The sequence below is a fragment of the Chiloscyllium punctatum genome, chromosome 5, assembly GCF_047496795.1.
Source record: "Chiloscyllium punctatum isolate Juve2018m chromosome 5, sChiPun1.3, whole genome shotgun sequence".
NCBI classification, from domain to species: domain Eukaryota; kingdom Metazoa; phylum Chordata; class Chondrichthyes; order Orectolobiformes; family Hemiscylliidae; genus Chiloscyllium; species Chiloscyllium punctatum.
In genome coordinates this window covers 89,585,784-89,610,653 of record NC_092743.1, presented here as the reverse complement: position 1 = coordinate 89,610,653, position 24,870 = coordinate 89,585,784, and the positions used below count along the sequence as shown (strand labels likewise).

The following is a 24,870-nucleotide window of genomic DNA, read 5'->3' as shown; positions in this document are numbered from 1 at the left end:
AAAAAGTCAATATACAAGAGACCAGGGTTTTTATTATTTCAGTTGAAGTCACTTATACTTCCATTTCAGATTTTGGTTTTGATGCGGTATAAAGTATTTTAGAAACATCAGAAGCAAGTTTGTTTATTTTTGGCAGTCAAGAGATCTTTGCACTAAATTTTAAAGTAAATATTCAGAGCAGCATGCAGTTATCGAGTGAAACATTTTGGTATCCCCACAGTTCTGAAAGCTGTAAAGTGTTTTAGGCAGAGGACTGTTTTGACCTGATGATCATTTGCTATTCTGTTTACTGAAAGATGGTGACATTGATTTTATCCTCGCTCCTGCTGTGGGATCTCTTACCACAGCAGCATCTGGTACTGGACAAGGACCAAGCACATCGACCATACCAGGTAAGGTTACCCTTTTATAACATTTTCTTTACCTCCGCCTGAGAGTTTTGATTTCTGCTGGTGTTAGTTACCTTGCTGCCATCAACTTTATTGTGTAATCCTAGTCAACAAGTGATTGAGCTTTGCAAATCTTGTGATCATAGGGAAAGTTCATTAAAACTGATCCTGTTCCAAACTAACTTGACTTCTCCTGCTTCTAGCAAATGTCAATAAATAATAATCACGAGGAAAAAAATCATGTATAAAGTTCACAGCTTTGGTCATATGATACCAAGCTTATAATATCCTTATTGCCAATTTTCCTGAGACATCAGATCTTTGAATGGAAATGATACATTGGGGAATGGCGTCGATTAAAATTATTTTAGTTATATACGTGTCATTAGATATATTACTGAAAACAAATTGTATTGTTACTTAGATATTATTTTTAAAATCTTACTATTAATATATTGCAATGCTTATATGCAAAAGAGAGAGAATTGAAAAGTTGCCAAGTGAAAAGCGATGTTAAACTTTCTCAAATCATTTCAAGTTGGAAGAAATAACGACTTATGCAGAATATCTAAGAAGCACTCATGATTTCCACTCTTAACCATGGACACTGACACCTTTCAGCACCTCTGGTCTGGCTGAGATCACCTAACTCTTGGCACCAATTGGGGAACAGAATATGTGAACCTCTTGATGGGAATGGTTCACCTGTTATTAGTCATCAAAACTAGGAATGATTGTCGACTTTGTCACCAATTACAGTCTTAACCAATTTAATTGGAGAATGTAATCGTTTTCTTGTTTCTGCACATTGCAAGTTAGATGTTTATAAACCAGGGTTTAACTTTAAGATGCCATTTTGAAGTGTCTATATTTTTGAGTTTCTGTACATATCCAAGGTGTTCTTTTTAAATGTATGATATGCAGAAGTATGATATTTTACCTCCTAAACATTAATAGCCCCTATTTACAATAAAAATAAATTTTTATTGTGTAGGGTTCAGTCTTAATTTGTAGAAGTGGTTTTCACACAACTGGCTGGCTTCATTTCTAAATGACCTAATTAATTTTAAGGCTTTGCTCTTGTCTGGAATTTCATTCTGGAGGGAATAAGCTTGAAACCAATAACAGCCATTTTATCGACTCTCATTCCTCTAAAGCCACCTTCGTCAAAAATCAGGCTCCTTGAAACAGGAGTAGGTAGAACAAATATTTCTCATAATGTTCCTGGGTTTTTTCATACCATTTTCTATTTTGTATCTTCCTCCTCTTAAAAACTAGTTGTGGTGTACTTAGAGAGCAAAGTTCCTCTTTGTTGTATTCTTAGATTACATTTTGCTTTTGTATTTATTCATGTAATATTGCTGAGTCTTTCTAAATATTAATTTATTATGGTCTCCTAGAAGACCATAAGACACAGGAGTGGAAGTAAGGCCATTCAGCCCATCGAGTCCACTCTGCCATTTAATCATGGCTGGGCATTTCAATTCCACTTACCCGCACTCTTCCCGTAGCCTTAATTCCTTGCGAGATCAAGAATTTATCAATCTTAAGACGTTTAACGTCCCAGCCTCCCCTGCAGTTCGTGGCAATGAATTCCACAGGCCCACCACACTCCAGCTGAAGAAATATCTCCTCATTTCCAATCTAAATTGACCCCCTCTAATTCTAAGACTCTGCCCACGGGTCCTTGTCTCACCGCCTAACGGAAACGACTTCCCAGCATCCACCGTTTCTAAGCCATACATTATCTTGAAAGTTTCTATTAGATCTCCCCTCAACCTTCTAAACTCTAACGAATACAATCCCAGGATCCTCAGCCACTCGTTTGGCCTACCATTCCAGGGATCATGCTAAGTGCCAGTACGTCATTCCTGGGGTGTGAGGCCCAAAATTGGACACAGTATTCCAAATGGGCCCCTAACTAGAGCTTTATTAAGTCTCAGAAGCACGTTGTTGCTTTTATATTCCAACCCTCTTGAGATAAATGCAACATTGCGTTCACTTTCTTAATCATCAACTCAAGCTTTAGAGAACCCTAGACTAGCACTGCCAGATCCCTTTGAACTTTGGCTTGATGAATTTTCTCACTGTTTAGAAAATAGTCCATGCCTGTACTGTTTTTTCCAAAGTGCAAAACCTCCCATTTGCTCACGTTGAATTTCATCAGCCATTTCCTGGACCACACTCTTAAACTGTCAATCTTTCTGCAGCCTCCCTACCTTCTCAGTGCTACCTGCCTGTCCACCTAACTTCAAATCATTGGCAGACTTTTCCAGAATACCCCCCGTCCCTTCTTCGCGATCATTAATATATACGGTGAACAGTTGTGGTCCCAAAGTTGACCCCTTCCGGACACCACTTGTTTGGGTTGCCATCCCGAAAAATAATTTTTTTAATCCCAACACGCTGCCTTCTTTCAGACAGCCAATCCTCAATCCATGCCAGTAGCTCACCTAAGGTGAGGGCCCTCACCTTAGTCAACAGCCTCCCGTAAGGCACTTGATCAGTCCTTTTGAAAGTCTAGATAGATAAATATCCACTGGGTTTCCCAGGTCTAACCTACTTGTTACCTCTTCAAAGAGTTCTAACAGGTTTATCAGGCATGACCTCCCCTTACTAAATCCACGCTGACTTGTTCTAATCTGAACCTGCACTTGCAAGAATTTAGAAATCTCATCCTTAGCGATGGATTCTAGAATTTTACCAACAACCAAGGTTAGGCTAATCGGCCTATAATTTTCCATCTTTTGTCTTGATCCTTTCTTGAACAAAGGGGTTACAACAGCAATTTTCTTTACTGTCATCTGGGACTTTCCCTGACTCCAGTGACTTTTGAAAGGTCATAACCAGCGTCTCCACGATTTCCTCAGCCACCTCCCTCAGAACTCTAGGATATAAGCCAGGAGATAAATCAATTTTTCGGCATTTTGGTTTTCTTTTAGCACTTTCTCTTTTGTAATGGTTATCATATTCAACTCTACCCCTGACTCTCTTGAATTGTTGGGATATTACTCATGTCTTCCACTATAAAGGCTGACACAAAGTACTTATTAAGTTCTTCAGCTATTTCTTATCTCCCACCACTAGCCTTCCAGCATCAATTGGAGCAGCCCAGTGTCTACTTTTGCCTCTCATTTGTTTATGTATTGAAAGAAACTTTAACTATCATTTCTAATATTACTGCCTAGCCCACCTTCATATTTGATCCTCTCCTACCTTATTGTGCTCTTTATTATCCTCTTTTTGTAGCCTTCCCAATCTTCTGATTTCCCAATGCTCTTGGCTGCTTTATAGGCTCTCTTTTTTTTTCCCCTTTGATACGCTTCCTGACTCCCTTTGTCAGCCATGACTTTCTAAGTCGCCCCCCCCCCCCCCCCCGCCAAATAATCTTTCTTTTCTTTGGGATGAACCTCTGTACTGTGTCCTCATTACACTCCGAAACTCCTGCCTTTGTTGTACTGTCTTCTCTGCTTCCAGTTGATTTTCTTCAGTTCCCCTCTCATGCCTCTATAATTACCTTTATTTAACTAACACCATTACTTCCGATTTTGTCTTCTCTCTTTCACGCTGCAGACCGAAATCTACCATTTTATGATCGCTGCCTCCTAAGTGTTCCCTTACTTTAAGATCTTTTATAAAGTCTAAGTCCAGAATAGCCTGCTCTCTTGTGGGCTCTGTCACAAGCTGTTCAAAAAAGCTATCCTGTAGGCATTCCAAGAATTCCCTTTCTTTGGATCCACCGACAACATTATTCACCCATACGCTTGCACATTGAAGTCCCCCATGATCACCATGACCGTGCCTTTCTGAATGCCATATCTATTTCCTTGGACGTCTTGTGCCCTGGTCCTGACCACTGTTAGGAGGTTTTTAGTTTTTTTGTCTTTGTGGTTTCTCAACTCCACCCACACAGACTCCACATCATCTGACTCTGTGGTTTAGTGCCTTAGGTTTAATTTAATTCTTAACTAACCAGGCGACCCTGTCCTCTCTCCTCCCCTCTGTCTTTTCGATAAATTGTAAATCCTTGAATATTTAACTACCAATCCTGAACCCCCTGCAACCATGTCTCTGATGCCTACCACATCATAATCATTCACGATGATTTGTGTCGTCAATTCATCTACTTTGTTACGAATACTACGAGCATTCAGGTAAAGTGCCTTAATGCCAACTTTCTTACCATTATTAGAGACATTGGAAATCATAAGATGTCCTAAGTTCCTTTTTGCTGTATTCCAAGTCTGCCTCGCACTAAACCCACTTGCACATATGCTGTCCTGCTGCTTATCTTTCCATTTAAGTTTTTGCTTTCCGTTCCACCCGGCTCAAGTTCAAAGTCGTACTGACCACCCGATTTATCCTTTTTGCTAGAACACTGATTCCATATTGGTTCAGGTGGAGACCGTCCCATTGGTACAGATCCCCCAGTTCCAAAACTGATGCCAATATCCCTAGAAATGGAATCCCTCTTTTCCCACACCAATCCTTTAGCCTCATGTATACTCCCTAACTTTCTTATGCCTATGCCAACTGGCACATAACATTGGCAGTAATCTGGAGATTATGACCCTTAAGTACCTGTACTTCAATTTCCTTCCTAGCACTTGATAATCCACAAACAGGTCCTCTACCCTAGCTTTGCCTATGTTGTTAGCCCCAACGTGGACCACAACTGGATCATTCCCCTCCCGCTCCAATACCCTTTCAAGCAGGTCAGAGATGTCCTGCACCGGGCAGGCAACACATCATGCGGGACTCCCAATCCAGCTTGCATAGGATACTATCTGTCCCCCTAATTATAGAATCCCCTATAACAACTACTTGTCTTTTTGCTTCCCCCCTCTTGAATGGCCATCTGTTCCATGCTGCTGTGGTCAGCTGGCTCATCCTATCCACGGCTTTTTCCCTCATCCATACAGGGAGAAAGAATCACATACCTGTTGGACAAGGTCAAGGGCTGAGGCTCCTGCACTCCTGAACTCAGAATCCTGCCTACGTACCTCACTTACAGTCTCACCCTGTTGATCCCTGAACATTTACTAAATTTGAATTACTTAATCTACCGGGTGTGACTGTCTCCTGAAACAATGTCCAAGTAACTCTTCCCCTCCCAGATGTGCTGCAGAATTTGAAGCTCAGATTCCAGATCATAATTCTGATCTGGAGTTCTTCCAGCAACCTACACTCTGTGCAGATGTTTTCGCTGCTATTCACAATGGGATCAACCAGCTCCCACATCATACAGCTATAGCATATCACCTGTCCAGCCATAACTACTCATTTAATTAACTTTTACAGTGTTTGCAATCCAGAAGTAGATTAAGATTCAGAACTTGCTGCTCTTTTAATTTGCTGGAGGGAATTATACAAAAAAATGCCTTTATACTGTGGCCTGTACTAAGTTCTATATTTTTCATGACGCATAATTTGTGCTTAGACCTTTAATCAAGTATAAAACTGAACTGTTCCATTAATCTTTCAAAATAAAACAATCTGATGAATAATTTTACATGTCACTTTAGAATCTGTACAGATTTTGCTGAGCTCTTGATATAATTTATGAACCCTTTCAATCTTTTTTCTGCCATTGATGAGGAAAGAGGGAAAGGAACACTGAAATATTACTTGATGATACAGGCCCAATTAAATTTGCAGAAATACCCCAGTAATCTTTCTACTGTATGTCTTGACAAACTACCTGACCTAATTCTCCTCATTGCTCCTTTGTGTTCTAATTGACTCATTTTGGCTGCCACTTAATATGGGAGCAGTGTCCCATTGTCTTATTTAAAGGCAAATGTTCCTTTAAGTTTTTTGTTTAAGACATTCTTAGCCATTGGTTGTAAACCTGGTAACTTTTTTAAATTGTAGGATTAAAAGCAAATAAAGTGGCTGATATAAACTGAAATTATAGTACTTTGGAGGAATGGAATTTGCAGTATAAAAGTAAAATATGAGGAATGCATCTGCAATCAAGTTACTAATTTAGAAATCAGAATGTGAGCATTAAACCAGTATGAATTTATCAATGGAAAGTAAATTAAAAATTCCAAATGGAAGAGGAAAACACAAATTTTTGCAATTATGGGGCGGCAGTTAACCAGGAGTTATTGACCAGTCAGCCTGACATTAGTGGGGAAAATACTAGATTCCATTATAAACTAATTAATAGCTGAACGTTTTAAATATGGGATTGGACACAGTTACCCTGGATTTGTGAAAGGCAAATCATGCTTGATGTATCTACTGAATTCTTCGAAGATTTAGATTGTAGAGTTTGGGAGCCAATGGATGTGGTTTATTTGGACATTGGGCATTCAAGACAGTCCAGCATAAGAGATTGTGTGAAATTAAAGCTCGCGGAGCTGGAGGTACTGTGTTGAGATATTTAGAAAGCTGGTTGGCAGATGGAAACAGAATAAAGAGGATCATTTTCTGAATGGCAGGCAGAGACTTGGGTATCTCAGGGTTCGGTCCCCAGGACCCTAGATTTCACAATGTATGTCAATGATTTGTATGAAGGCACTAAATGTAATATCTTCAAATTTGCAGAGCTCCCAAAGCTGGTTGGGAGGGTGATTTGAGGATGCAGAGACACTTCAGTGTGGTTTGGACATGCTGAGTGAGTGGGGCAATGAATGGGAATTGTGCAGTGAGACCCAAGTGTCTTCACACACCAATTGCTACAGGTAACCATGCAGAAGGCAGTCAAGAAGGCAAATGGTAATTAGCTTTTATAGCGAGAGCAATAGAGTAGCAGAGATTTACAGCATGGGAACAGTCCCTTTTGATCCAATTCATCTATGCCGACCAGATCTCCTGATAAGTCGAGTCGAGTCCCATTTAGTAGCATTTGGCCCATATTCCTCTGAACCTTTCCTATTCATATACCCATCCAGATGCCCCTTAAATTTTATGGTTGTGCCAGCCTCCTCCACTTCCTCTGACAACTCATTCCATGTATGCACCAGCCTCTGCATGAAAAAGTTGCCCCTTGGGTCCCTTTTTAAATCGACCACCAACCCCCCCGCCCCACCCCAACCAATCCTTAAACTTACACCTTCTAATTTTGGATTCCTTCGGCTTGGGGAAGATACCTTGTCTATTTACACTATCCATGCCTTTCATGATTTTATAAATGTTGAATACAGGAGCAATTATGCAGAGTCCAGGTGAGACCACATCTGAAATATTGTGTGCAGTTATGGTCTCCTTATCTGAGAATGCAAGTTGCCGCGATGTGGAACGAGTGCAGTGAAGGTTTACTAGACTAATTACTGGGGTGGTGTAGACTGACATATGAGGAGAGATTGAATCAGTTAGGAGTATTTTCACTGGAATTCAAAAGATTAAGGAGAGAATCTCCTAGAAAGCTATAAAATTCCAACAGGGTGAGACCGGGTCGTTGTATGAATGATATTCCTGATGGTGGAGGAGACAAGAATCAGGGGTCACAATCTAAGGACACAAGGTGAAGCATTTAAGATTGAGATGAGGAGGAATTTCTTCATCCAAAGTGGAGAGGCTATGACATTCACTACCACAGAATGTAGTGGAGGCCAAAACATTTTATGATTTCAAGGAGGAGTTGGATATAGCACTTAGGATTAAAGAGTATGGGGAAAAGCAGGAACAAGCTGTTCAGTTGGATGACCATAATGAATGGCCTATTCCAGCTTCTTTATTTCTGTTTCATTATATTCCAAAAGCAAACAATTTCAGTTTTAACATCTATCTTTTACAGTTCAAACAGGGTATAATCACTGATATAGACTAGTTGTACCGAATGATCTTTTTTCTTCGTGTGTTATATATAAATTTGTGTATATTTTTAAAAATGATTCATCTTAGAGACCATTTTATTTTCCAACATAATGTTTCAGATGCTTTGGCCATACATGAGGAAGCTATTGTTCAAATTGCTGAACAGTAATCTTGGGGTTACTGCATTCCTATGGAAGATGTGTGACTGGTGTTTTCTTTAATAGCATTGCTGAGACTGGGAATTTGTCGCATTTTTATATGTACATTTTTTCCATCATTCAGGCCCAGCACTTTGAAGCTGTAGTTCGTTTCCTGAAAGTATAATTCTTTATTCATTAGATTTATGCAAGCCGTGATGAATTAAAATTTTGCTTAAATGGAAGGTTTCATTTGTATCAGTGAATAAACTATGCAAGATGAGAAAAATCTAGTATAAAACTTGCCTTTCTCCATCTTAAAGCAATTTTGCATTTTTAATTGTAGGTCCTTCATCTGAGCCACCTGTCGTGGAATCAAAGGATAGAAAAGCTAATGCACATTTGATCTTAAAATTACTTTGTGAAAGTGTAGTACTTCGACCGTACCTTCGCGAATTGCTTTCAGCCAAGTAAGTAGTGTATAATGTTTACTGTTTTAAAAATAAATGTGAAACTCAAGATCTCAATCTGATATTAACAACACGGTTTTAAAAAAAAGAAAATTAGTTGAGACTAGGAATATGATATATAATCAATGATACAATATCGAAACTAAAATTTAGCTTGAAGTGTATTGTACATAGGTACAATAAGACAAGCTAGCTGATTTTATTTTTTTTTGTAATTTCATAAATGGTCATATTAGACATTGTATTTGGTAATGGTAAAGCTCCAAATTTGGCTTTGAAATTTGGAGCTTTATTGTTATTGCATAATATAAAGGTTTGGGGCAGGGCAGTCAAGGAACAAATAGTGAATCTGTATATAGTAATCAAACTTTTTTTTAAAAACTATCATGTTCAAAAAAACTTTTTTTTTGAGGAAGCGCCTCACTTAAGTTTTTTTTAATGAAAGTTTGTGTATATCTTTAAAAACCTATTTACAGAATGTCTTGGAGTATGTTCTTTTGATACCTGAAGATCCTAGTTTGATGTAATTGTAATCAAGCCAGATGTAAGATGTACATGTGCAAAACCATAAACACTTCCTGTTCCCAGTTGCATCCTTTATTTCAGTATTGTATTCCAGTCATTAGCAGAGATAGAAAGCTCCCAATGCAGTCTAGAAATGGTAAACCATTAATGCTTCAGAATGCAGGGCAATGGTGAGACCACATCTGGCATACTACATAATATCTGGAGCATTGCTTTCCTTTTTTAAGAAAAGGTCTATATGCATCGGAAGTGCATCAGAGAAGATTATTAGATAAATAGAATGGAATGGGAGGGGGACAGCTGAGGCTTATAACTGCAGAGTTTAGAAGAGTAAGAGATGACTTGAATGAAGCATCAGATCCTGAGGGGGTCTTGACAGGCTGAATATGGAAAGAATGATTCTGTACTTATTCAGTACAAATAAACAAATTACGTTTGGTTATTTTCTGATCAGGGTCACATTTGGAAAGATTAGTCGCCCATCTAAGACTGATAAGTACGTTTTACGAGGTTGGGTGTTTTTGGAATACTTCCTGAAAAGGTAGAGACAGCAGAGTCCTTGAATATTTTTGAGCTCTAGGTAGATAGATTCTTAATGAGCAAGGGAGTGAAAGAGTATTGCAGGGAAGTGAGAATGTGCAATAACTGGATCAATCATGATCTTACCAAGTGATTGAACAGGCTTGAAGGACTGAGGGGCTGCTTCCTATTCCTAATTCATAAGTTTGTATGTAACGTTAAGATTCTTGACATTGACTTCGACTCCATATGAGTGAATACTTTTCTCTTTTTATTTATGTAGCTTCTGGAAGCATACTTCGATAGTTAGCTGCAGTTTTGAATTCCAACCCAAACTGTCATGAATGGAAAGGTAGTGGAGGACAGTGAACATGGAGAAATGTCGAGTCCACTTGTAAACTCACCCCATGTTCCCACAAACATTTATCAGCAGGGCAAGATAGCAGTCATATGATAGGTTTTTATTCCCCTCCCTTCAGCAAGGAGATGCTGCAATAAATAATTACCATTGTTTTTAAAAGTAAAACATTCATTTGCAAGTAGTAAAATTTTAAATTCGTTATGCAATTTTGTACCAAGTATATTTTGTTTTAAATTACAAATCTTATAGTATCATAACTTTCTTATTTAACTTCATAATCATTTTCAGGGATGCAAGAGGAATGACGCCTTTCATGCTGGCTGTTGGTGGAAGAGCTTATCCAGCTGCGATTACTATTCTAGAAACTGCTCAAAAAATAGCCAAAGGTAATCCGTTTACTAATGTTGAGCAAGTACAGAATCATAAACTGATTTCTGAATTTGTCTTCAAGTTTTCTGCTCAGTTCAGAATGGTTTGTATGCAATTTATTGAAAATTTGAGGCTTGGCTCTGTACATATGTTCTGATGTTTACCTGCATTGAACAAAGCTTGAGCAAGTTTTAATAGTTAGGAGCACCTTCCTTTTGATAGTCATACTTCATACTTCATGTCATGTTTTAAGGAACAGAAACTTCTATTGTTGACCTGAGATCAGACTTATATTTGATAATCTTTGTTTTCTATGTCTGTTACTTTTTTGAAGGGGAAATCTCCAGTGTGAATCGGAATTGTTCGTAAGGTTTTATTAGATTAGATTACTTAGTGTGGAAACAGGCCCTTCGGCCCAACAAAGTCCACACGGACCCTCCGAAGAGCGATCACCAGACCCATTCCCCTACATTTACCCCTTCACCTAACACTACGGACAATTTAGCATGGCCATTCCACCTAACCTGCACATCTTTAGGACTGTGGGAGGAAACCGGAGCACCCGGAGGAAACCCATGCAGACACGGGGAGATTGTGTAAACTCCACACAGACAGTTGCCTGAGGCAAGAATTGAACCCGGGTCTCTGGCGCTGTGAGGCAGCAGTGCTAACCACTGTGCCACCGTGCCGTGTTTAACTTGTGCTACTTTGGCCTGTCATGTTTCTTTGTACTTTACAGAAACTCTGCACTCTGAAATAAAAACTCAAGGCAAGTTCAAATACATGCCAATATTGCAGCAGTTTTGTTAGTTTTGTACAAATTTGGAATAATTGAAATAAGTCATGACTTCATATACACTTCAAAATGTTTTTTGAGGGTAGTGAGTTCTATATTTTGAAGTGTGTTTTAAGACTCCCCAGACTAGGAGAGCCAGAAGGCTTAAACTTATGATGGAAAGATGAATCAAGCTGATGGAGTTATTCTTTTTTGGGAACTAATTGAATCTACTCTTAAAAAGCATGGGAAAACCTGTGGGGCTTGTTTCATGCATGTAACTGAGTCGATCTAAGCAAGCACAATAATAAACCAGGCTAGTTTCAGTTCAGAAACATTTGCAACCATATTGAAGCTTTTTTTGGCAAATTGCTCCAAAGCTGGCAGTACTTGTCTTTGGTAAGTGCCTTAATTGTATTTTTCACCTTTCTTTTTCACTCTTGAATACTGTGTTGAGAACTAGTAGAAACCAAAAACAAGTCAACTTGTTATAAGCTGTTGGTGACTGGGGGTGGTGCGGTGCGGTCACTGGGTCCAAAATGTTAACTCTGCTTTCTTTCCACGGTTGCTGCCAATTCTGCTACGTTTCTCCAGCAATTTGTTTTCATTGGCAAACTAGTCTACTGCTTGCCTTTGTTATGGTATGGGCAAAAAAAGATAAAGGATGCAGCTGATAGTAGCTGCAATTTTATTGCTCAAGCTGTTTTGTTCTTTTTAAAAACTCTTCTGACTGTCATAGGGTTCATTTGATTGTTCAGGGCCACAACCGAAATGTCTACCTTGTACTTACATTGTTGAATTTACATTTGTAGGCATCAGGCTCAAATATTTTAAAGTCCTTTGTTTTATTCCACCAACTCTAGTTGCATAATGCTTTCTGCCCTGAGTGATTTTGGTTAATTCATTGTGGTTTATAAGGGGCATTTTTTTTCTCTTCAGGCGATGTCTCAGGTGAAAAGGAAGAGGATGTATTTATGAGCATGATTTGTCCGCCTGGTACAAATCCTGATGACTCTCCATTGTATGTCTTGTGCTGCAACGATACGTGTAGTTTTACCTGGACTGGAGCAGAACATATTAACCAGGTATTGAGAACAGATAAGCTTCAACCCAATGTATTCCACTGAAGGAAGAATTCACATTGCTTGGATGACCAATCTCGCTTTGGATGTACTTATAAGCAACAACCCCCCCCGCCCCCAAAATCACTTTATCACTTTATTCTGATATGTGTCAGTAATACATCTTGGAGACTTTTCTACCAGAAAGTACCTATTTATGCAAGTTACTTTTTGTTGTGTCTGTGCAAGTCTTTTCCTACCTGCGTCTTATGCAACGGCCCTGTGTTTAAGTACATTTTACTATCACTTAGTTTCAATGTGCATACTGAAACTTTGTGTTAAATTTGGCTAGGATATTTTTGAATGCCGGACATGTGGATTGCTGGAGTCTCTCTGCTGCTGTACTGAGTGTGCAAGAGTATGTCACAAAGGACATGACTGCAAGTGAGTAACCGCACAGTTTTAAATAGGATGAATATTGTCTCGGTCTTTGTGCTTTTTTTCAAAAGCCAACAATAACTGTTGTGAAAGATGTGAAGATATCCAGAGATGTGCAGGTAAAGTGAATTGGCCATGCTAAATTGCCCCGTAGAGTGCAGGTTAGGTGGCTCAGCCATGGTAAATGTGGGGCTACACAGATAGGGTGGGGTGAGTCTGGGTGGGATGCTCTTTGGAAGGTCTGAGCAGACTTGATAGGCCAAATGGCCGGTTTCCATACTATAGAGATTCTGTGAAAGCAATTTTATAATCAGGGCAATAATTAATTATGTATTTTTAAGCTAATTATTTTTACTGCCCTTTTTAAGTTTCTAACAGTTAACTATCTGAGTTGGTGTGCAACTTATTGCAATATACTTCCTGGGAATGCTGAGTAACCAGCTCCTTATGAGACACATGAATAGCTTATTTATTTATTCTTGTCTGTGGGCTTGGCTAGCAAGGTTAGCATTTGTTCCCATCCCTCATTTCTCTTAAACTGTGTGTCCTGCTTAAACATCTTAGACAGCGTTTAGGTCTCAGACATATAGCTGTAGGTCTGGAGTCTCATGCAGGCCTGGACCATAGACTTCCTTTCACTAAAGGACGTTAGTGAACCAAAATGGATCGTTGTGATAACTTACTGTTTCACAGTCACCATTGCCCAAAATAGCTTTAGAATCCAAATTTTATTAATATAAAATCAACTGCTTCTCTCCCCAAACCCCCCACACCCTCCAACTGAGGATTAGCCTCTGTCCCTGTATTAGTAACATGGTAACATTACCATTTAACCATCATCTTCTGTAATTTTGAATAGACTTGCAATTTTCACACTCAAATATGGCCATGATTAACATTTTTGCCCTGTAGGAAATCGTAAAAATGTCTACGTATGTCATCCAGGGATGAAGCCTAATAGTAATTCAGTTTTAGTTCAGTACTAGTGTTAAGTTTTGTCTTTGTAGCATCTGCAAATCTGGCTAAGCGACATCTTTCACAATAATCAGTTATGCCATCAGTTCAGTGCATTTCTAAGATTCAGAAGCCTAATATGAAATAAAATTTTGTGCATGTGGAACTCCATCTCCAGGCTAAAAAGGACATCCCCTACTGCATATTGTGACTGCTGGGAAAAGTGCAAATGCAAAACGTTGATTGCAGGGCAGAAGTCTGCTCGTCTAGATTTGCTCTACAGGCTCCTTACCACAACCAATCTCGTCACACTACCAAATAGCAGGTAGGCATTTCAAATGATGAAACTGTACAACTTGATCTAAACCAGGTGGGGGAAATCCAATTATTATTAGTAACAAATGCATTTTTTTAAGGTTACTTTGCATAATTTTACATATTAAACAGTGAAATTTGTGCAGCTGAGCTACTTCATTGTTAGCAATAATTTGTGTAGTTGAGTTACATTAGTGATTACAGAAACAGATCAAGATTTGACTTTATTATATGGAAATCTTCTAAAGTTTCATTCATAGAATATTGCAGCACAGTACAGGCCCTTCGGCCTTCAATGTTGCACCGACCTATGGAACCAGTTTGAAGCGTATCTATCCTACATCATTCCATTTTCTTCCATATGTTTATCCAATGACTATTTAAATGCCCTTAAAGTTGGCAAGTCTGCTACTGTTGCAGGCACTGCCATCCACGCCATTACTACTGAGTAAAGAAACTATCTCTGACATCTGTCCTGGATCTATCACCCATCAATGTAAAGCAATGTTCCCTCGTGCTAGCTATCACCATCCGAGGAAAAAAGGCTCTCACTGTCCACCCTATCTAACCTCTGGTTATCTTTTATGTCTCAATTAAGTCACCTCTCAACCACTTTCTCTCTAATAAAAACAGCCTCAAGACCCTCAGCCTTTCCTCATAAGACTTTCCCTCCAAACCAGGCAACATCCTAGTATATCTCCTCTGAACCTTTTCCAAAACTTCCACATCATTTCTATAATGCGGTGACCAGAACTAGATGCATTGCTCCAAGTACGGCCGCACCAGTGTTTTGGACTGCTGCAGCATGACCTCGTGGCTCTGAAACTCAGTCCTTCTACCAATAAAAGCTAACACACGGTATGCCTTCTTAACAACCCTGTCAACTTGGGTGGCAACTTTCAGGGATCCGTGAACATGGACACCGAGATCTCTCTGCTCATCTACACTACCAAGGATCTTCCCATTAGCCCAGTACTCTGCATTCTTGGTGCACCTTCCAAAGTGAATCACCTCACACTTTTCCACATTAAATTCCATTTGCCACCTCAGCCCAGCTCTGCAGCTTATCTATGTCCCTCTGTAAACTGCAACATCCTTCAGCAGTATTTCCAGTTCCAGCTCCACCGACCATAGTGTCACCCGCAACTTTACTAACCCATCCTTCTATGCCTTCATCCAGGTAGTTTATAAAAATGACAAACAGCAATGGCCCCAAAACAGATGCTTGCGGTACACCACCAGTAATTGAACTCCAGGATGAACATTTCCCATCAACCACTACCCTCTGTCTTCCTTCAGCTAACCAATATCTGATCCAAACCGCCAAATCACCCTCCATCCCATGCCTCCATATTTTGGGCAATAGCCTACTGTGGGGAACCTTATCAAACGCCTTACTGAAATCCATACACACCACATCAACTGTTTGGTCACCATCTCAAAGAATTCAATATGGTTTGTGGGGCATGACCTACCCTTCACAAAACTGTGTTGACTATCCCTAATCAACTTATTCTTCTCTGGATGATTATAAATCCTATCTCTTATAATCTTTCCCAACACTTTAACCACAGCCGAAGTAAGGCTCACTGGTCTATAATTACCAGGGTTCTCCCTACTTGCATTCTTGAACAAAGTGATAACGTTTGCTGTCAAGTCTTCTGGCACTATTCTTGTAGACAATGACAACATAAAGATCAAAGCCAAAGGCATAAAGATTCATCTAATTGATTTGCTGAAAAATAATTCTCATAGCAAGAATGTTGGTGTGCCATAAAGATACCTAATTCTGTTTCCTATAAAGTAAAGCACAACACCACACAGCCAGGGCCTTATTTAATTTGACTTGGGAGAAATGTGTTTAGATGCTTAACTAGCACAGCTTCTCCAGGAGATTCACTTGACCTGGCATGTGCAGGATCAGGTGGTACCAGTAAATTGAAAAAAGGCAATTTAACAAGCAGTTAATGATTAAGCTTTTGGAGGAATTGCTTGCAGCTAGTCCTTTTCCAGTTGCAGAGGAAAGCATTAGTTTGTTTTTACAGTAATGTAAACACTTTAATTTTAAAATCTGCTATATTTCCAAATGCCGTTGTGGTCCTGTGACTGTAAATATCTCGGCAAATATTTGATGCAGTTGTCATAATGATGATTAGGTCCAGTGAAGACTTGAGCTTGCTTTTGACCTGGTCCTTGATTTTCACTGTTAAGTTCCTTATGAGGACTTGAGCATCACAAAGTGCTTATGTTGAACGTGGGCACAAGTGACTGCATGTGGGTTTCACAGGAATGTTACATTTTGTAGCCTGGCAACAGATTTAAAAACCACTTCTGCGAACCCACTGGGAATAAATCAATCGCATTGTGTTCATGTTGAATAGTAGGTATCGGAGATACTGGTTGGTAGAGTTTTCCGGTTTTTGAAGTGCCAGATAATGCAAATTTTACTGTAGCTCCCATGACACAAAAATGATTCTTTTGACCTGATGGAGTCATTGGTCCATTTGAATGCAACTGCATGAAATTGAGTAATTCTTAAAATTCTAGTCCCAATTAAGTAACTCTGAAGCACAATTGATAGTGATCTGAAGGACACAAAATTACCAAAAGCTAACTTGAACAAGAAGTTCAACTCATCTAGTTATTTTAAATGCATAAGCTGTGTGCTTTCTCCACGAACATGCAGTGAAGGCTTAATAAAATTAATATTGTGGACATGAGTGACTTTTAGGAATAAAGATATCCTGCATTTTGTTTGAAAGCGTGAAAACTGCAACTAACTTTGCTGATTGTTCCTATTATGAAGACTGCTGCAGCATTACTTAATTATCAGCTTTTCCAAATTTCTGGAAAGATTTCTGCCACATTGTATTCATGTCCCTTCTATATTTCACAAATTTTCATCTGATTGTTTAATTCTTTTCAGGGGAGAGCATCTGTTGCTTTTTTTAGTTCAGACAGTTGCTAGGCAAACTGTGGAGCACTGCCAATATCGGCCACCTCGGATAAGAGAGGATAGAAACCGCAAGACCGCAAATGTTGAAGGTTTGTACAATTTGTGGACCACTTTGAGAATTATAGTATGAATGTTTGTGCCCTGTTTCATGTTGCTTTGAGAGCTGCTCATACTGCTTGTAAAATTGTGGAGATGAAATAACCTATTAAGTTGTTACTTAAAAGATCCATTGAACAGATTGAAGGATTTTACAGTTGGAGTTTTGCGTGTCTCAACATAACTGGGGGCAGTGGGCAAATCTGCCCTCAAAATCCCCAAATTGCCTCCAGAGCAAATTCACCCACGTGAATAGAATGTTGAGAACAATGAGGGATAGCTTGTCCAATGGCAGTCTTTTTATTCTTCCTTGCTTGTTGCTGCTCACTCGTGAGTTTATCATTGTCAACCAGTGATTGGAAAGGCAGAGAGGAAGCTGGTTAAGTGGCAAAAGTGAGAGGGGAGCTGGGAGAGTTTGTAGCTAAGGACAGGAGGGGGGAGGGAGCAAGAGTTGGCTGCTGTTTGTCAAGGTGGCCATCCACCTGCTGTTTTAAGTGGCTTGGGTGAAGGTGGAGGTGAAGGTGCAGCAGCATTTTAAAAAAAAAAAATCCAAACCTATCAACAAAGTTATTTGGTTTACCAGGAGCTAAGGAAACCTAATCACTGAGGCAGAGAGTTACTTTCCAATGAATGTGGTATCTCTTAATACTGCAGCAGCAACTTGATGGAAAAAAATGCCACTTGCTATTGTAAAGAAAACTATCAGTTGTTAAATTTAACTTTGAGATTGAGCTCTGCAACACAAAAGGGTTTGTAACTGCCTCCTGAAAATTTTCAGCCTTTTGAATATGCAGTAGAATTATATTGGCTGTGATCTCCCCAATCTGGAAGGTGTTTCATGTCATGGGTAGGGGATGGGAATTGAAAATATATTGTGGTCTTAATTCCTTATGGATGTAATATATATGTGCCATTTGAAGCTTTGATGCGTATCTGATATTTAGTGTCATAGTGTACCATGAAGTTGGAGAGAAAGAAAAGCACAAAAATGTTGCGAGGGACGGTTTCATTTTTTTTTGTGCAGTTAAGGATAAGGCCGGGGAAGGGAAAAAACTCTTGCAGTTGTAAGTTATTCTTTCACATGAAAGACCAAGTGACTTCCATTTTGACTATAAACTGTAAAATGGAGGCTGAAAACTGCTATAGAGCTGGAAGAAACTCAGTTTTATCTGCAGCTCGAAGATTAGGTTGGATTTGTGTGCTGTGCACTTTGGCTGGGCGAAGCTGTTACTTTTCAGGGAAGTAAGATGATGCATTGTACGGCACGGTGACGTCAGGAGTCTTTTGAGTTTGGGAAGAGCATGTGACAGTCTTCAAATTAGTCCAACTTCAGTTTGCTTACCTCCCTGAATGTATTGTAGTCAGACACTGAGAAAAGCCCTCTAAAATTGGAACATCCATTTCTCCCTCTCCTCCTGCCCTTGCTTTGTCTACTCTGCTCCCACGCCTGCCTCCCCCTTTCCCCCTCTCTCCTCTCGCTCCCTGTCCCACTCACTTGCTCTCTGTGCTCCCACTCTGCCCCACCCCCACCCCCTCCTCTCTGCATCCCACCACCACCTCTCTGCGACCTCCCCAAGTGAAAATATTAAACTGAACCTTGTACTGATGTTTGTTTGAGTCTAAGAACAAGATTCCGCTTCCACTGTGTAGGCATGTGGACAACATTGTATCAAATGTTGCTTAAATCAAAAGATCTATGAAAAATAACTTAACCTTTGTAGTCAGATCATTTATTCTGCAGAAGTTGTTTTTTATATTTCCAAAAAATGTTTGTGTTAAACTACTTTATCTCTTATTCGTGAATGAAAATATGGGATGTTTCAAGGAGAGTAGTTTATGACATTATAGTAAGTTAATAATCTGTTATCTTAGCATTTGTCCAAGCAAAGTTTGTTTACAATTAAGTATTATTCCTGTTCATGACAAAATTTGGTTTTGATTATTTTTTGTTCTGAATAGTCCTTCTGGCAAATTGAGCATCTTTGTAGTTTAATTGGGTAGTTACACACTTGTGAAGGCTAGTGGAATAGTGGGATTTGATTATTGACACATTTTGCAATTGAGAAATAATATCCTGAATGCACTTTGCATTATTTAGCATTTTGTTCTAGTGTTTAGAATTTTCTTTTTAAGGCTGTTTGCATTTGGTTGAAACTAATAGAATATTTTCATTTGAGGTAAATGAAACCCATGTTCCTTCCTTTTTCATTCAGGAGTTACCAGTGACTAGTTGATCTAGCACTGGCTGATACAATTCCAACTTTAAATAAATTTCTAATTAAATAACCAGAATATTTGCAGTTTAAGTAAATATGATTCAATGTAAGCTTTTAGTTGCCGTTTAAAGCTTTAATTATTCATTTTTCCGCAGTTTTTGATTTTTGATTGAATTATCAGTGTATGAGCAACTAAGCTGCAGAATAATGAGAGCAGAAAAGAATCCCTTAATTGACATGTTTTGCTTCATTTTAAACTGTATACTTGCATCTCATTCTATATTCTTTTAACATTTTGTTGCAAGCAGTGGACCAGTTCCAAGGTCCAAGTTAATGATGCTGTGTTCACAGAATCCCAATAATCTGCATTATTAAAAGTGCAGTGTGCCACCCAGGTGTTTAGTTGCAGTATTCTAACTACATGATGGACATGCAGAAAGCATGCCCTTAATCTGCCCAGCACTGATTCTCTGAAACAAAATGCTACTAATGCTCAAGTCATTCCCAGGCAGTTCAAATATATAATCAAACAAAATCAGCTGCCAAGCCACCGTTCAACAAAACGGGAAAATGACCAGAAATATGTTGAGGTGGATTTTGTGTTTGGTCATCAAGAAGGGAACTAGAAACATTTTGGCGTTCGGTTTAGAATTGTTTTGCTGTGGTGGTCATCAAGAAGGGAACTAGAAACATTTTGGCGTTCGGTTTAGAATTGTTTTGCTGTGGTTTCTCATCTCTAACCATGTGTTTATAATATGTACAGGGAAGGAAGCACATTAATTTGCTTGCATCAAATCTTAAGTACTTTTTTCGGATGTAATTCAAAACACTGCCATTCAAAATAAATTTTGATAATTGATCATTTTAAATGACTGTAGTTGCAAATTGTAGTTCTGTATAACTTTTATGTTTTCAACTGGAGTGTATGATTTCAACCTGCAACCAGTTCAAACTTTGACGATCTAAATCAAAACTGTTCTATTGATTGCCACAGTTTTGATGTAAGGGTAGTTGCTGTCTTTAGACACTAGGTTTTGAGCAGAAGTGCATTACTAAGAGCAGTGCATTACTTTTGCTGTATTTCTTCACAGATTCTGATATGCCTGATCATGATTTAGAGCCTCCTAGATTTGCCCAATTGGCTTTGGAGCGTGTCCTTCAGGACTGGAATGCATTGAAATCTATGATAATGTTTGGATCACAGGAAAGCAAGGACCCGTAAGTAAATGCACACATGATGCGTTTTGATGTATTTAAACCACATGAAAGCAAAGAAACAGTCAATTTTCTTTTGCTTTTTTTTAGGCTTAGTGCAAGCAGTAGGATAGCTCATCTCCTCCCAGAAGAGCAGGTCTACCTTTCTCAGCAAAGTGGCACAATTCGTCTAGACTGCTTCACACATTGTCTCATTGTGAAATGTACAGCTGACATTTTGGTACGTACGTCATAGAAGGTCGAGCAGTGAGATCATTGTTTTACTATAGAGCAGTTAACTAGTTCTTCAATATCTTGTAGCTTAATTAAATTCAAAGCAACAAACTAGTATTATTTAAGATGTATTTAATCAACATGTGTCACATGTGTATTAGGTGGTATATGGAATACTGTTATTTTAAAATGAGCTGTCCAGTCAGCTTATTTGGCTAGATGACTGATTTGTGATGCAGAGTGACACCTACAGCACGGTTTTAGTTCCCAAACCGGCTGAGGCTATCATGAAGGATTCTCCTTCACAGTTTCTTTCCTTGCCTTAGGCATGGCGGCCGTCAGGTTAAAACCACCGTCAGTTGTCTCCCTCTAATGAGAACAGCCCTATGGTCCAGTTGGACTGTGGCATCTTCTCTGTTATACAAGTGTGTTTGTGTGCTATATTTTTGACATCAAGAAATTCTCCAGTTAGAATTTTTTATATAGTGATGTAAGTTGCTTTTCTGTATCAAACTCTGCTAAATGTCACCCTTTCAGACAAATCTATTTTCTTGCTTTTCCTTCATGATGCTTTCAAATGTGTATCAAAAGTGTAAGCAGCTTTTTTAAATGTATTTAAAATTTTAAAAAATATTTTGAAGCTTTTGGATACTTTACTTGGAACACTGGTGAAGGAACTACAGAATAAATATACTCCAGGGCGTCGAGAAGAAGCCATTACCGTCACCATGAGATTTCTACGCTCAGTAGCAAGAGTGTTTGTCATACTTAGTGTAGAAATGGCTTCATCAAAGAAAAAAAAGTAAGCAAATGTTTATCTACAGAAATAGTGACAACCTTTTCACTGTAATTAATTACTTTAGGATACATCTTCTGATTTACTCTTCTCAAAAACATGCTTGAAAGTTTTGGCTAGTTAAATATGCAATTCAGATAAAAACATTACACCTACCAAACTAAAAGATCTGTTTCCCTTGCCCTAGCCTACTTAGACGTCATCTGATTTACTACAAAATGTTCTGTTAAGCTAACAATTTCAACCATTTTGACAAATCTCAAATTTTGAGAAAATATAAGTACTTTAAGTAATTTACATTGTATCCAAATTTACAGAATGTTTATAGCATCTAGTAAATCTGCTTTAACAATTATTTCCCATTCTTTTGTAGCAACTTTGTACCTCAACCTATTGGCAAATGCAAACGGGTATTCCAGGCTCTCTTACCCTATGCTGTAGAGGAACTCTGTAATGTGGCTGAATCACTTATTGTTCCTGTTAGAATGGGCATTGCACGCCCAACAGCTCCCTTTACATTGGCAAGCACCAGTCTAGATGCTATGCAAGGCAGTGAAGAGCTGTTCTCAGTTGAGCCACTTCCTCCAAGGCAGTCATCTGATCAATCTACCAGGTAACTGTACAACTGTCATTTTATGCTGACTTGAGCCATTAATTTTGCAGCTAAATTGTGTTCTAGTAATCCATCACCTTTTGCAGTTCCAGCCAGTCTCAGTCTTCATACATCATTCGCAATCCTCAGCAGCGACACATTAGCCAGTCTCAACCTGTTCGTGGCAGAGATGAAGAGCAAGATGATATTGTGACAGCAGATGTGGAAGAGGTAAGTCTGTTTGGTACATAGTTTGCTATAGCTTCTTCTCCCTCAAAAGTCAAACTCTCCCATCCTTACCTGGTCTGGCTTAAGGACTCCCGACCCACAGCACAGTAGTTGACTCTTAACTGTTGCAGTTTTTTTTTATTTTAAGAATCTTTTCTGTTCCTTTGTTTATTCAGACCTATTCTTTTTTGACTGTCCAAAACTGGCACAGAGAAATGAACATAACTCACCAAATAGACATTATTGATTCTGCAAGATACAAACTCAACATGTTTTTGATGTAGACTTCAATTAGGCTGGGTGGTGGTAGTTAGTCTTGCCTTAATTTGCAAGAAGGTGGTTTTAATTTATCCATACACGACTGGAGCTGCAGTTATACATCTTTCAGTGCTTTCATGAGACAATTATGATGAGTGATGAAAGTAATGTAAATGTGCTTACCTTAAACTTTAATATTCTTAAGAAACATATATTTTAACCTGCTTCCTTTGTGATTACTATTTCAGTCTCTTAGCATCTGATGATATTTTGGATAATAAAATGGGGCGGCAGTGGCCTAGTGGTATTATTGCTGGACTGTTAATCGAGACCCAATTGAGGGACCTGGGTTCAAATCCTGCCATGGCAGATGGTGGAATTTGAATTCAATAAAAACTTGGAGTTAGGAGTCTGATGGTGACAATGAATCCATTGATGGTTGTTGGAAAGTCCCATCTGGTTCACTCATGTCCTTGAGCCAAGGAAACTGTATCCTTAACCTGGTCTGGCTTAGGGACTCCCGACCCACAGCAAAGTGATTGACTCTTAACTGCCCTCTGGGCAATTAGAGATGGGCCTGTTCCATTAATTTTTTTGTAAAAAAAAAACCCCACCTTTTTTAAAGTCAAAAGTATCTCTGGGAGAAGGTGAGAAAAGCGATCACTCTGAGACAGGTGCAGTTGGGAAAAGAAGCACGTCAAGCAGTCAGGGCAGACAAGAATAAAGCAGAGAACAAGGTAGGACTGATAAAGTGCATTTGTTTCAATACAAGAGGCCTAACAAGGAAGGCAGATGAATTCTGAGCATGATTGGAATCATGGGGCTGGAATATTATAGCAATTATAGAGAATGTGGCTCAGGGATGGACAGGACTGGCAGTTTTGTTTCCAGGGTATAGATACTAAAGGAAGGACTGAAAGGCGGACAAGAGAGGAGGTGGAGTGGTGTTTTTGATGACAGATAGCATTTTGGCTGTACTTTGGGAGGTTATTCCTGAAAGTATGTCCAGGAAAATTATTTGGGTAGGGATGGTCACCTTATTGGGATTGTACTATAGACCCCCCAATAGTCAGCGGGAAATTGAGAAACAAATTTGTAAGTAGATCTCAGTTATTTGTAGGAATAATAGAGTGGTTATTCTAGGGAATTTTAACTTTCCAGATATAGTCTGGGACTGTCATAGTGTTAAGGGTTTGGATGAACAGGAATTTTAAGTGTGTACAAGAAAATGTTTTGATTCAGTATGTGGATGTACCCACTAGAGAAGTTGCAAAACTTGACCCTGCTTTGAGAAATAAGGCAGGACAGGTGACTGAGGTGTCAGTGATAGAGCACTTTGGGGTCAGCGACCATAACTCTGTTAGTTTTTAAATTGTTGTGGAAAAGGATAGACTAAATCTAAAAGCTGAAGTTCTTAATTGGAGGAAGCCCAACTTTGACAGTATTAGGCGAGAATGTTCATAAATTGCTTGGAGCGGATGTTTGCTGGCAAAGGGGCAGCTGGAAAATGGGAAACCTTCAAAAATGATATAACAAGAGTCCAGAAACAGTGTGTTCCTGTTAGGGTGAAGGGCAAAGCTGTAGTTATAGGGAATGCTGGATGACTAGAGAAATTGAGGTTTTGGTCAAGAAACGAAGCAAGTGTTTGTGAGGTGTAGATAGCAGAGATCAAGTGAAACCTTAGATTATAAAAGCAATAGGAGAATATGTGAGATAATCAGGAGGGCAAAAAGGGGACATCAGAGCACTTTGACAAATAGGGTTAAGGAGAATCCAAAGGGATTCTACAAATACATTAAGGATAAAAGGGTAACTCGGATGAGAAAAGGGTCCCGAAAGATCAGCAAGGCCACCTATGTGTGGAACCGCAGGAGATGGCAGAGGGGTGATTCTAAATGAGTTGCCATAGTTGCAAGTATGTTCGCCAAAGGCTTCACAGGAGGCTCCAAATCACTTGAAGCTGTCAGCTAGACAGGGGACATAATGTCCGCAAATCAACTTCCCAGCGGAACATACCCACAACTACGGCAGCTAGCACCCAAGCCACAAATCTTAACGCAAACCTTGAATACGAAATGAGTATTTTGCATCAGTGTGTCCTGTAGAGAACAATATGGAAGATAGGGAACTTGGGGAAATAAATAGTGACATCTTCAAAAATGTCTGAAGTGTGGTGCTGGAAAAGCACAGCAGGTCAGGATCAGGGTCCTGATGAAGGGC

General features: G+C 39.2%; 1 protein-coding gene across 8 annotated transcripts in view; it reads left to right on the top strand.

Moving 5' to 3' along the window:
* The window catches only part of ubr5 (ubiquitin protein ligase E3 component n-recognin 5), a 164,186-nt gene that overhangs the window by 95,692 nt on the left and 43,624 nt on the right, over window positions 1-24,870 (top strand). For all 8 annotated transcript variants that reach the window (XM_072570726.1, XM_072570728.1, XM_072570730.1 and 5 more), the window contains 12 exons: window positions 297-392; window positions 8,640-8,763; window positions 10,457-10,554; window positions 12,252-12,397; window positions 12,726-12,817; window positions 13,944-14,090; window positions 17,007-17,125; window positions 20,440-20,566; window positions 20,654-20,783; window positions 21,418-21,578; window positions 21,946-22,185; window positions 22,272-22,395. In XM_072570726.1, the coding sequence (XP_072426827.1) occupies window positions 297-392; window positions 8,640-8,763; window positions 10,457-10,554; window positions 12,252-12,397; window positions 12,726-12,817; window positions 13,944-14,090; window positions 17,007-17,125; window positions 20,440-20,566; window positions 20,654-20,783; window positions 21,418-21,578; window positions 21,946-22,185; window positions 22,272-22,395 (1,604 nt within the window). The remainder of the gene's footprint in view (window positions 1-296; window positions 393-8,639; window positions 8,764-10,456; window positions 10,555-12,251; window positions 12,398-12,725; window positions 12,818-13,943; window positions 14,091-17,006; window positions 17,126-20,439; window positions 20,567-20,653; window positions 20,784-21,417; window positions 21,579-21,945; window positions 22,186-22,271; window positions 22,396-24,870) is intronic.